Here is a 13,534-nt window from a genome sequence, read left to right on the forward strand (position 1 = left end):
AAGAAACCCAAATAACCAGTACAATGGGATGTAGCCTCTGTCCTGTGCCTCACAGTGGTTTGCAGATTATAGATATAGATGTATCTATGTAGTTATTATTGAAGACGTTAGCAATTACTGTTTTATCAGTAATGATTTTGTTACTCACTTTCATACGTTCTATTTCATTTGTTCTCTGTGTATATTTTTCGTTGCCCCTCTCAGAGATAAATATATCCCAGGATGTTTTCACTTTATTTGTTGAGTTGGAAATTATCTCATTGACTGATTTGGCATTTTCTTGTCTTATCAACTGTTTGCACTTCTTCTGGTGTTGCTTGCAGGTGCCAATACTTCCCCTTGTTTTATAACTCTCAGAATGGGCAGAAATGAACCACGTAAGCCTTGGACATGAAGTCAAAGGCAGTGGTGCATTTCACTCAGTTTATTGGAAGCAGGACAACTCTAATGGTCCCTTTTTTCACTTTTCCAAGTTTAATCTCGCCGTCTTCACGAATCTGGAGGAGAATGTTAAATGACTTATGCCACACTTAACACAGATCCATTATTTATAGAACTGGAGTCCTGATCTCTGATGCATGGTATATTACCAAACATCGATGGAATTTCCATGAAGCTGTCTCAGACATCCAATAAAAGGAACAAAAACACTACTGATAACATGAGATTGATTAAGCCACTTCCATAGAATTATGGAAAGTTTTGTGTGATGATTTAAGCAGTAACCAAGAGAAGCATCCCATAAGAATAGTGTACATCTTACATTTCAGGATCGAATGAGAAGACACACAGACTTGTTGCTAAATGTGAAGAAGCAGCTTCAGAACTTCTGAATTAGCTGGATCATGCTGGGAGAGGTAAGTGGACGAAAACACTCGACAGTAAAAATTTCTCCCTTTCCCATAGGAAACCCTGGTCTTCCATTATGAAACTAAACTCTTTGTTCATAAAATCAAGGAACTAAGTAATAGTTAATCTTGAATTCCCAGCAAACCCTCTTTCTCAACTTCTAGGACAACACCAGATAATGATCAAGGTCGAAATTGAACTGCATACGGTGAAACGAGTGACAGCGACATAACACAAGTGTCAAACATTACTTCTTGAGTAGTGCAAGAATGCTTGAAAAACTTATAAAGTGAAGAAAGTAAGATTAGAGTTTAATGTCCAGTTGGCGATTAAGTCATCATAGACTGAGCAAATGCTTGGTTTGGGGGAAGGACATAGATGAAAATCGTCCCTCTCCCGTTGAAAGGAACATCTTTGGATTTGCCTTAATTGATTTAGGGAAACTATACAAAACCTTAAACAGGATGACCAGACTGTAATGCAAACGACTGTCTTTCTGAATGTGAATACCAGTGTGCTAACCACAGTGCCAGTCATTACTTCCAAAGTGGAAATGCTACTGGTTTTGATGAAATATACTTCAAACTACTCAAATGTTGTAGACCAGATACTAAACACTACCTTGATTCCTTTTGCAGATGCATATTTGCATATTGGAATCGATTAGACATAAACTTATATATATATATATATATATATATATATATATATATATATATATATATATATATATATATATATATATACAGGGTGTTACAAAAAGGTACGGCCAAACTTTCAGGAAACATTCTTCACACACAAATAAAGAAAAGATGTTATGTGGACATGTGTCCAGAAACGCTTAATTTCCATGTTACAGCTCATTTTAGTTTCGTCAGTATGTACTGTACTTCCTCGATTCACCGCCACATGTGTGGGCTGACGAGAATCCGCACGCAATTGTGCAATCACGTCATCAACACAGATTTTCTGTGAACGTTTGGGCAGACATTGTTGGTGATTTCTTCATTGGGCCCCATGTTCTTCCACCTACGCTCAATGGAGCACGCTATCATGATTTCATACGGGATTCTCTACCTGTGCTGCTAAAACATGTGCCTTTACAAGTACGACACAACATGTAGTTCATGCACGATGGAGCTCCTGCACATTTCAGTCGAAGTTTTCGTACGCTTCTCAACAACAGATTCGGTGATCGAAGGATTGGTAGAGGCGGACCAATTCCATGGCCTCCACGCTCTCCTGACCTCAACCCTCTTGACTTTAATTTATGGGGACATTTGAAAGCTCTTGTCTATGCAACCCCGGTACCAAATGTAGACTCTTCGTGCTCGTATTGTGGACGGCTGTGATACAATACGCCATTCTCCAGGGCTGCATCAGCACATCAGGGATTCCATGAGACTGACGGTGGATGCATGTATCCTCGCTAACGGAGGACATTTTGAACGTTTCCTGTAACAAAGTGTTTGAAGCCACGCTGGTACGTTCTGTTGCTACGTGTTTCCGTTCCATGATTAATGTGATTTGAAGAGAACTAATAAAATGAGCTCTAAAATGGAAAGTAAGCGTTTCTTGACACATGTCCACGTAACATATTTTCTTTCTTTGTGTGTGACGAATGTTTCCTGAAAGTTTGGCCGTACCTTTTTGTAACACCCTATATATATATATATATATATGTATGTGTGTGTGTGTGTGTGTGTTTATGTGTTTGTGTGTGTTCTGATATATCTCAGAACAAACCAGACTTCCCACAGGCGTCGTTGGAGTGACCATCTATTTGGATAATGGCCTTGAGAAGGAGGGAAAATGTGCTGATGTTTAAACAGACATGTGTACGGATCAATTTGGAGATGGAGACTTCTTACGAAACTCATAAAGAAAGTTCCTTTCATAAACACCATCTCCTTACTGGACAATATACACCTACTAAATAACTACCTGTCCCAAGTTTAGTCATACCATGAACAATGGCTGGCTCCAAAGCTCAGTTCTCATTGTTATATTTAACAAATCATATACCCAGAAACTGCTGGCACTGGTCTCACAACAAAATATACGTATATCAAGCCAATATGTCAAAGACAGAAGTAATATATGACAGAGGAACTATTTGCATTGAAGAAGTATTTGAGGTGGCGAAAGCTCAGGCCAGACCCTTAAGAGAAGTGTTGAAACATTCCATATGAATAATAAATTTGGAAACTACTGTCTACAGATAATATTCAGAGATTACACTTTACAGTGCAACACATGTGCAGAGTATTTGGGTTTATTTCCTTGCGTATGTTACTTACCATCTGACACTGTCTCCCAAAAACAGATGGACAAGTGAAAAACCATAATAATCTGTTGATATCTATTGAGTGGGTGAGTGCATATTTGTGGAGAATTGACACAATCCCTTTGAGTGTGTCAGTTTTGGCGCTGATCTGTTCATAAGGTGAGTACTGTTTAATCACATAGCTCCATAATTTCCACAGTTATCTAGAGAATACTCAGCTTCAACAGGCTATGCATATAGTAATAGTTACAATGCTGGCTACTCCTAAACGGTGGCTACCAGTGCTAAGCAGTACCACTCCACCTCACAAAAAATACACCAATCTCTAGAGCAGCTGTGAACAAGAGCACAAAAGAATCAGTCTCTCCCCATGCACAGTATAATCCAGTAAGGTTCTACAGTATAGCTTAAATCTTGCTAACCAGTCTATGGAACCACCATATGTCTGTCAACCAATGCCTCTCTATCCTGAAGCTGATTGGAAATCGGAGTGATCATAATTTCCACAGCAAGGTGTATTGGTAGCTGAAAACCTGACTGTTAAACCTCTGGTTTTCAGCTCTCCTTGGGCTTCCTGGTATAAACTCACTCACATGAGAAGACTACAAGAACTGCTGCTATTCTCCATAGCTGAAGTTGATGAGACAATTCAAACTTTCAGTACATTGAAATGGCGCAGATGGTTCCATGTATCTGCAGAACTATATCTTGCAAGTCTTCAAGGGAGCCCTCAAAGATTTGCACCAAGATGGCTCCAACGCAATCAAGTGGTTGAAAAACCTGAACATTCAGTTATAAAGTTTCCTTTTGTTGCTTTTATTGGTTATTATGTTTTTATTTGTGATTATTGTTAAGCCAGAACTATTCAATGGTGCCTAATGGGAAATAAAAACACATGGTTATAGAATCCTAATGGTGTGAGTGCAGTCATCTATGCCATCAGAATATTCTCCAATGCATCTGAAATGAGAGAGTTTATTTACTCCGATTATTTTGCAACAAGCATGTCCTATGGTATCATATTAGTGGCTATGATATCTCTGTACATTTCCAAAGGACATCAGTGGGCAACAAATGAGCTATTAGCATAACATGCAGTCCCATTTTGCCAACTTCCTAAAGGACGCTGCTCAACAATTCTAGCACTGACATCTCATGAGATTGATTGATTGATTTATTCATTCATATGTAGACAGTTTCCACTGTATAGATTTTGTCAGAACACAAGCAGTTTCAATTATATTTGTACACATAACATATCACAGGCTCATCTTAATTCGGCCAAACCTTAATTTAATGACCCTTAGATGAATACCCTATCCCAATCCAAGATTTTCTTAATATGATCTGAATGAGATAGAAACATGATTAATCACTCCTTGATGTCCGCACGAATTCACATATTCATCTTCACATTGCAACAATTTTACACATTCATCATTTTAGTTTTGCAGTGTACGCCGTGCGCTCACTAATCTTCACTGGCTTACACTCTGGCAGTGGGATTTACTAATTCCGCTTTTGGATGAGAAGTTGACAAGTTTCATTTTTCAATCCCCATCTCACAGAAGTGACAAATGTGAAAAATAAATCGCACAGATTTTCAAATTTAAGTCGATTGATTTGCACTGCAAGTGCTAATGAGAGCGTGCTGCTAAGATGCAGTATTCATAGGCGTATACCACGACGATTCTTTTGTTTTGGTTTTTGTTTCGTCAGCCTTCGGTTGACTATGGCCATAGTAAATCGCTTCCTAGTCAATTAGCTCTGGCTGAATGACACAAGACTTGCTACTCACTATAGTAAAATGAAAGCTAAGATGAGGTTCCTTGCTTCTGTCAGTGCAGTTAAATAGTATTGTGCTCTCTTTGAATATTATCTTTGCTGGCGCATTGCCAACATTTCAGTGTTAAAACTGGAGCCTGCCCTGCTGTAGGTACGGGAAGGGGCGTTTGACGTTTCGATTGAGTGTAGCAAAATGGCGCTGAAAGCCGTGGTTGGACAAAGTAAGTAAGACAGAATTGATAAATTAATTAATCGTAGCAGATGTATTGCACTGTTGTGAAGTCTGATACCGTAGCATTACAGGCATTGTATATTTCGACTTAAATAGTGAAGCTTGAAGCAGCTAATGCCGAAGTGAAGTGGGCGTGTAGGATCAATCATTCATAAAACGACATTAATTGTTAAACAAAAGTTGAAGTAGCTAACCATTCGAAAAATATCTAACGTTAATACCAAATGTTACGGAAATTTTCTAGCTAGCCACACTGTGACATCTAATTTTACTGTTTTTAAATGTCAACCCCGTTTCTGGTTACAGTATCGGTAAATCATTAAGGAGACTCTGACTGTCGTTATATGTATTTTAAATACAAGACTAATACACCTTTGTGATATCTTACTCGGAATAACAGTGAATGTTACAGGTGATTACTTACTTACTGACTGACTGACCTCATTTGAAGACTTTATTGCGTTTGTATTGTCATTATATACTACCAACTATTGTAACGAGGCACTAAGTGATATATGCGAAGTGAAATGTCGGCATAATTTGTTGAATCATGTTTTCAAATGACTATACTTCGCCACCTCCTATCCTGCACAAAGATTTTACACTTGTAAAATTTGCGATACGGTGATAGTATTCTGATGTGGTATATTGAAAATTTAATGAAGAGTTTGTAAATTTGTTTTTAATAATAGAAAATACAGAAGTTGCTACTATGTTTGGCATTTTCACTAATATTTACATTTGAACTTGAACTTCGGACTGGTGTGTTGAACGATTCATATAGTAAATATCACAGGAGTTAGGAGACTTGCTTATGTGTGACTGTGCAGCAATTGAGCAGAGAGAGATAGAGAGAGAGGGGGGGTCTTATTATTTCCTTTTTGTTGTATAAGAATGTTGAGTGTTGGAATGTTTGTTCTGGGTGTAAAACATTTTGCTATTTAAGCAGGATCAATTTGGTGAAATTTTCTGTTAGTGACCATTCTTCCATGAACTTCATTTTCCGTTAGAATATTTTCATTAGCTTGTCTTTAAAAGGTGTAACATATGTCATTCAGTATGTGTAACTGTTAGCTGAACAGTGTAACCAGTTGAATTATTGTCAAGTGATGGAAAATTTAGTCTGTAGACGTCATTGTTACTGTAATGTCTTATGCCTTTGATAACATTCAACTGAGATGGCTATAATGCCATGGACCTTGTGTGATGACAGTTTAATGTTAATGAACAGTGACTCTCATGAAAATAGTTCTGGAATTTGAATTTCTTAATTGACATATTTAGAACATGCACTTTTAAAATTTTACAAGATTCATTTCCCCTTGGGGAATAGCTCCTTAGTCTCTTGTAAGATTTTTTCCCCCCCATGCATCAGCCGTTTTATCTTGCAGCTTTGCATATTTTTTTTTAATGTCTAGGACAGATGTGTAATACATAAGCTGCAAATTAGGCAGGTGACTGAAATGTTTGAGATGTACAAACGTTTTTATTTATTTTTTCACCGAAGGGTTCTCTCTCAATGATATAGTAATCGTCAAGGTAATGCAATGAAAATCAATAGCTCAAAATATGTAGAATATGTAAGTGTGCTTTATGAGATGATAGGACAGATGGTGGGCTGTTACCTTGAAGGAACCATCCTGGTGTGTGCCTGATGTGATCTGGGAAAACCTAAATCAGGATGGCCAGACAAAACAAAGTCCATCCTCCCAAATAAGAGGTCAGTGTCTTGACAACTGCACCACCTGATTTGGTCACTCTTTTGTACTGTGTTCTTTGGTTTACACACAATTTGCTTCAGATAAATTATAATATAAAACAGAGATTTGCTCTTCATTACTGAACACTCAAGAAAACACCCATTGCTGGTTTCTGGACCATGAAGATGCTGCGGTGTGTCTTGTACTAACTGCAGTTTGCAAAACTGGCTCTAGATGTGCAAGCATTCAGCTGTGCTTCATGTTTTCCCATATATGCTCCACAGATTGCTAGATGTAATCACTTGGAGCAGTGAGGATGCCCAGTGTTGTTTAAATAACTCTTTACACCGAGCATGATTACCACTGCTGGTTGTTATTCTTGTGGCTCGTTTCTGCAGTTTAAAAACTGTTTTTCTCCTTTGATTTCCAGAAAAGAAATTCATATTTAAGAATTGAATGTTCATAGTATGTCATTACAAGATGTTGGCTGTTATAAACTGACAATAAAACCCCAGTAGTGAAACATATTGATGGCTTTTTTTTTTTTTTCCAGAATCTGTGTGTGTTCATTCCATGTTAACTGACAGTCAGTATTTATCACTAAAAACACTGCAAGTCTATAGATTTATTTATGCTTAATGAACAAGAATTGTTTATGCTGAAATGCATACTGTTTTTCTTTATGTCCAGTGTTAATATGTTGCATACTGCTCAATTGTAAACATCATTCAGGGTTTCATTTGCTTTCTCTAATAAGTTTCTTATCAACATCTGTGATTTTGCTGTTATCAGAAAAGAGTACTTTCCCTCCCTGTCTTATACTGTCTGGAAAGTCATTGATACAAATAACATAATTACCTTATAGTTCTTACTAAAAATTTATCAGAAGGTGTGTGAACTAGCTCTAAGATAAGGGTCATTCCTGTGCAGAAATAATTTGCCCACAGTGTAGTGCCTCACATTTAACTCAAATAATCTATACTGATGGAATTTGCATGTGACCTGAGCCATCATCAAACTGTGTAGTATTTTGTACAGAATATTTACCACAATAGAGTATTAGGGAAAGTCAGAAGAAATGTTTACAATTTTTGGAAGAGTAAAAAATTTGGTATGTTTCATTTCAAAAATTAAAGTATTTTTATGAGGATCATTTTACCATCATAGTATTAGTCTGCTTAATAAAAGCCAAATGTGAGTGTGGGAGATATATTGTATCAAATGTTATACCTTGCAGTCAAAAATATTGGTTGTCTACTTCTTTTGTGAATGATCAGTAGTATAAGAATGTGACTCAATGACAATATGTAGTGCACTTCTTGCATATGACTGTAAAGACAAAACCTGTGGACAAATCTTGCTGCACATTTAATTACATGAAATGGAACATCACCTAGGCTGTGTTGCCAGTAAAGAAAACAGCAGACTTAGGTGAATGGCTTGGGTACTGGTACAGTGCAATTAGTGCTTCTACAAATATGTGAATCAATATTCAAAAGTAGCTTATTATTGAGTGGTTCTCAGTAAATTCTATGTAATTTGCTTAGCTAATGTAGTTCATTCAGTTTTGTACATATGTTGTAATACAGCAAGGGGAGAAGAAGATTGCGAAATATGCATGTTAACCATAATTTGAATTTGAAATAACATGTTATAGAAGTGTTAAAACACTAGTTTCATTTTGAGCAACATTTACTGAAAATGTAGTTGCTGTTTTGGTGATGAAAGCAATAAATAATTGTTTCTTTGAGTACTTCCATTTATATCATATGGAGTAATTTCTGCACAGTATTCATGACATACAAACATGCTATAAGACTGTCTGATGTTTGTCCAACTTAATGTAGGGAATATTTTGTAAAGAATTATACATTAACCACAACCTCGCAGTACATTTACCCTCATACAAAGTTTGTTGTGATGAATTGGGTACAGTTTGAAAATAATAGCATTTATAAATACAACACTAGGAACTTAGTTCCTACACTATCCACAGTTTACACTTACTCATGCACAGGAACTAGCTATAAAAATATTTGACCACCACCATCTATACTCAAGTTATATAAACGTCCAGCCACATTTTTGTGGAGAAAAGATCTTCTTTGTAAACCTATTGACGCATTCTACACCATATTTAGTTGTTGCGAGTATGATTCATGGACCTAAACTATAAGGCTGGACTATCAGATGACCTCAGACATGTGCAAGAAAGGACAATAAAGTGTGGGGAATATCAATGTAGGTTTTCTGAAAGAGTCTGATAGAAAGAATGCCCTTGAAGTACTACTTTATTCTTTGAATTTGACATTACTATTGCAGCTCGGGTAGTACAGGAAACTAGTACACTGATAGATTCTTTTAATAGACCACGATAAATTTAATTTAATTAAATGAATACATTTCCCATTAAGAGTGGTCCTGGTCATAATGCACAGCTAGTTAAACAGTATATGACATACAGTAATGTAAAACAGTCCTGTAGAATAGTGCATTCAGTTAACGATTTAACAATTGCAAATTTTAGGGAAAGTTTGCAGTTATGAGCCTGGGATGAGGTGTATAAGGAACCTACTGGTAATTCAAAATTTAATAAATTTCGTGATACCTTTGTGAGTATATTTGGAAACTGTTTCTATAAGAAAGCAGTGAAACATAATTCTAAGAAACCATCTAAAAAGCTGTGTTGTATTAAAGGGATAAAAATATCTTGTAAACAGCAAGGGATATATATTTTACCATTAGGAAGAGAATGGTCCAGAAACATTCAAATATTATAAGGACTACTGCACTGTATTAAGAGGAGTTACTAAAAAGTCCAGAAGTACACTATGTGATCAAAAGTATCTGGACACCTGGCCGAAATGACTTGAAAGTTAGTGGTGCCCTTAATCGGTAATGCTGGAATTCAGTATTGTTTTGGCCCATCCTTAGCCTTGACAATAGCTTCCACACGTTCAATCAGGTGGTGGAAGGTTTCTTGGGGAATGGCAGCCCATTCTTCTGGGAGTGCTGCACTGAGGAGAGGTATCGATGTCAGGCATTGAGGCCTGGCATGAAGTCGGCATTCCAAAACATCCCAGAGATGTTCTATAGGATTCAGGTCAGGACTCTGTGCAGGTCAGTCCATTACAGGCCATGCATTATGAAAAGGTGCTCGGTTGGGTTGAAAGATGCAATTGCCATTCCCGAATTTCTCTTCGACACTGGGAAATTATAAGGTGCTTAAAACATCAGTGCAGGCCTATGCTGTGATAATGCCACACACAACGACAAGGGGTGCAATCCCCCTCCATGAAAAACACAGTCGGCTGTTGTGGTTAAGCGGTTCTAGACGCTTAAGTCCGGAACTGCGCTGCTGCAACGGTCACAGGTTTGAATCCTGCCTCGGGCATGGAGGTGTGTGATGTCCTTAGGTTAGGTTTAAGTAGTTCTAAGTCTAGGAAATTGCTGGCATCAGATGCTAGGTCCCATAGTGCTTAGAACCATTTGAACCATTTTTTGAAAAACACAACCACACCATAACACCTCCACCTACTCAGTTTTACAGTTGGCACTACACATGCTGGCAGATGACGTTCACCGGGCATTTGCCATCTCCGCATTGTGTACCATGATTTGTCACTCCACACAATGTTTTTCCAATATTTATGCCCCTTACACGAAGTGGGGCATCATATGGCATATACCGACATGATGTGGGGCTTATGAGCAGCCTCTTGACCATTAAATCTAAGTTTTCTCACCTCCCGCCTGACTGTCATAGTACTTGTAGTGGATCCTGATGCAGTTTGGAATTCTTCTGTGATGGTCTGGATGGATGTCTGCCTATTACAAATTATGACCCTCTTCAAGTGTCGGTGGTCTCTTATCAGTCAACAGATGGTCGGCCTGTTCGCTTTCGTGCTGTACGCGTCCATTTGCATTTGCACTTCACTATCACATTGGAAACAGTGGACCTAGGGATGTTTAGGAGTGTGGAAATCGCACATACAGACGTGTGACACAAGTGACGTCCAATCACCTGACCACGTTCGAAGTATGTGGGTTTCACGGAGTGCCCCATTCTGATCTCTCACGATGTCTGACTACTGAGGTCACTGATGTGGAGTACCTGGCATTAGGTGGCAGCACAATGTACCTAATATGAAAAACATATGTTTTTGGAGTTGTCTGAATCACTTTTGATCACATAGTGTATGTGCATTATGTCTGAGATCAGCACCTCTGATAATAAAATTAAAATTATTTGGATATTGTTAAGATTTCTGTCAAACTCAATGAAAAGTTTAACAAATAGTCAAAAGTAGACAATATTTTTAATAGTCATTTATTAAGTGTTGTAAAGAAAACAGGATCCAGCTGTTCATTAGAAAATGCACGGAAGAGGTAAGACCTATGCAAGTCAATAAAATTGAAATTAAATCCACCTCTCCTACCGAAATTAGGAAAGTAATAAATTCACTCAAAACTAAAAGCTTGCATGGAGTTGGCATTTCCAACAGAACACCAAAAGCTTGTTTCCAACAGATAAGTGGGATTGTCAGTCACATATTTAATAGCTCACTGAAACGATATTTTTCTGGATAGGCCAAAATACGCTATTGTTAAACCATTGCAAAAAAGTGTTATGGGTCTGATGTGCTAACTACTACTGCCCAATCTTGCTTATGGGAGTTTTATCCAAAATTCTTGAAAAAGTAAGTAGAATCCTAAGGAAATGAAATCCGAAAACAAAGCAAGTAGGTTACAGTACACTTGTTCGCTCACTGCTTGAATACTGCTCACCGGTGTGGGATCCGTACCAGATAGGGTTAATAGAAGAGCTAGAGGAGTTCCAATGGAGAGCAGCGCGCTTCGTTACAGGATCATTTAGTAATCGCGAAAGTGTTACAGAGATGGTAGATAAACTCCAGTGGAAGACTCTGTAAGGGAGACGCTAAGTAGCTCGGTGCGGGCTTTTATTAATGTTTCGAGAACAAACCTTCAACGAGGAGTCAAGCAGTATATTGCTCCCTGCTATGTATATCTCGCGAAGAGACCATGAGGATGAAATCAGAGAGATTAGAGCCCACAGTGAGGCATACCGACAATCTTTCTTTCTACGAATAATAAGAGACTGGAATAGAATGGAGAACCGATAGAGGTGCTCAAAGTACCCTCCGCCACACACCGTCAGGTGGCTTGCGGAGTATAGATGTAGATTTGTAAAAAGGAAGTACTAATAAAATGTCAGTTTGGTTTTCAGAAAGGCTTTTGAACAGAAGATGCTTTATATGCTTTCACTGATCAAATATTAAATGCTCTGGATAACCAAACATTATCCGTTGAGATTTTTTTGTGATCTCTCGAAGGCTTTTGACTGTGTGGAACATTACATTGTTCTAGATAACCTTAAGTGTTGTGATGTGAGTGGGATAGTGCTCGAAGGGTTTAATTCATATTTAACTGTAAGAATGCAGACGGTCGAAATTAATGGTACAGATAGTCTGCAAAATTCAGCAGAGTCCTCTAACTGGAGAGGAATTAAGAATGGTGTCCCACAATGTCGTCTTGGATTCCTTACTGTTCTTAATATATGTTAATGACTTGCCATCTATATTCATGAAGATGCAGAGCTAGTTCTCTTACAACACCAAGCAAACAAAAATTGGGTGAGGAAATTTATAAGTGATGTCTTTCAGGAAATTATTAAGTTTTTCTCTTCAAAAGGATTTGCACTAAATTTCGAGAAGACACAGTATAGACAGGCCTGTACAGTAAATTTCATAACACCATTGATAAATATAGACTTTGAACAGAAGCCTGTTGTAAGGAGAATATTCAAAATTTCTGGGTGTATGCATTTATGAGAAACTGATTTGGGAGAAACACACTGATCTGCTGAAATGTTTGAGTTCAGCTCCTTATGCTATTAGGGTTATTGCAAGTTTTGGTGATAAACCTATCAGTAATTTAGCCTGTTATGCCTAATTTCATTCACTGCTTTCTTATTGCATCATATTTTGTGGTAATTCATCATAGAGAGAAAAAGTACTCATTGCACAAAAATTCGTAATAAGAATAATAGCTGGAACCCACCCAAGATTACCTTGCAGACATTCATTTAAGAAACTAGGGATATTCACATTACATATATTCACTTATGAAATTTGTTATTAACAACCCCTTTCCAATTCAAAAATAATAGCTAAAAGCTTAACTACAACACTAGAAGAAAGGACGATCTTCACTATTCTGGGTTAAATTTGACTTTGGCTCAGAAAGGAGTGAATTGTGTTGCCACAAAAGTCTTTCTCATTTATCGAATAACATTAAAAGTCTGACAGATAGCCAACCAACATTTAAAAACAAATTAAAAGAATTTCTGAATGACCACTCCTTCTGCTCAGTAGAGAAATTTTTGATATGGAGCAGTAATTGTAACTAAGAAAATAAATTTGCATAAAGAAACCTTATGTGACACATTCCACATCATTACGAAATGTTCTACTCGTGAGCTATGGAACAAATATTAGTTTAATGTAATCACAAGATTATTTGGGTGGCAGAAAACGGTAAGAGAAGTTCATGATTGATAACATGTGCTGCAGTAGTAATAAACTTTATTTTCCAATAACAGGAAAGCACAACTAGATTTCAGGATAACAGTTCCATTTCTAGGTGCTTAGAAAATCCATT

At 37.4% G+C, this 13,534-nt stretch overlaps 1 protein-coding gene across 4 annotated transcripts in view; it reads left to right on the forward strand.

The window, feature by feature from the left end:
* The first annotated feature begins 5,007 nt into the window (after positions 1-5,007).
* LOC126297628 (protein ROP) overlaps positions 5,008-13,534 on the forward strand; it is a 100,890-nt gene continuing 92,363 nt past the window's right edge. For 2 of the 4 annotated variants that reach the window (XR_007552556.1, XR_007552557.1), the window contains exon 1: positions 5,039-5,142. Coding sequence is in view for 2 of the 4 variants with exons in the window: in XM_049988647.1 (XP_049844604.1) it covers positions 5,115-5,142 (28 nt within the window). In the remaining 2 variants the exon portion in view is untranslated. Of the gene's footprint in view, positions 5,143-13,534 lie in introns of all 4 variants that reach the window. The other 2 variants (XM_049988647.1, XM_049988648.1) reach the window with 2 other exon arrangements.

Source organism: Schistocerca gregaria, chromosome X, assembly GCF_023897955.1.
Source record: "Schistocerca gregaria isolate iqSchGreg1 chromosome X, iqSchGreg1.2, whole genome shotgun sequence".
Lineage (NCBI taxonomy): Eukaryota > Metazoa > Arthropoda > Insecta > Orthoptera > Acrididae > Schistocerca > Schistocerca gregaria.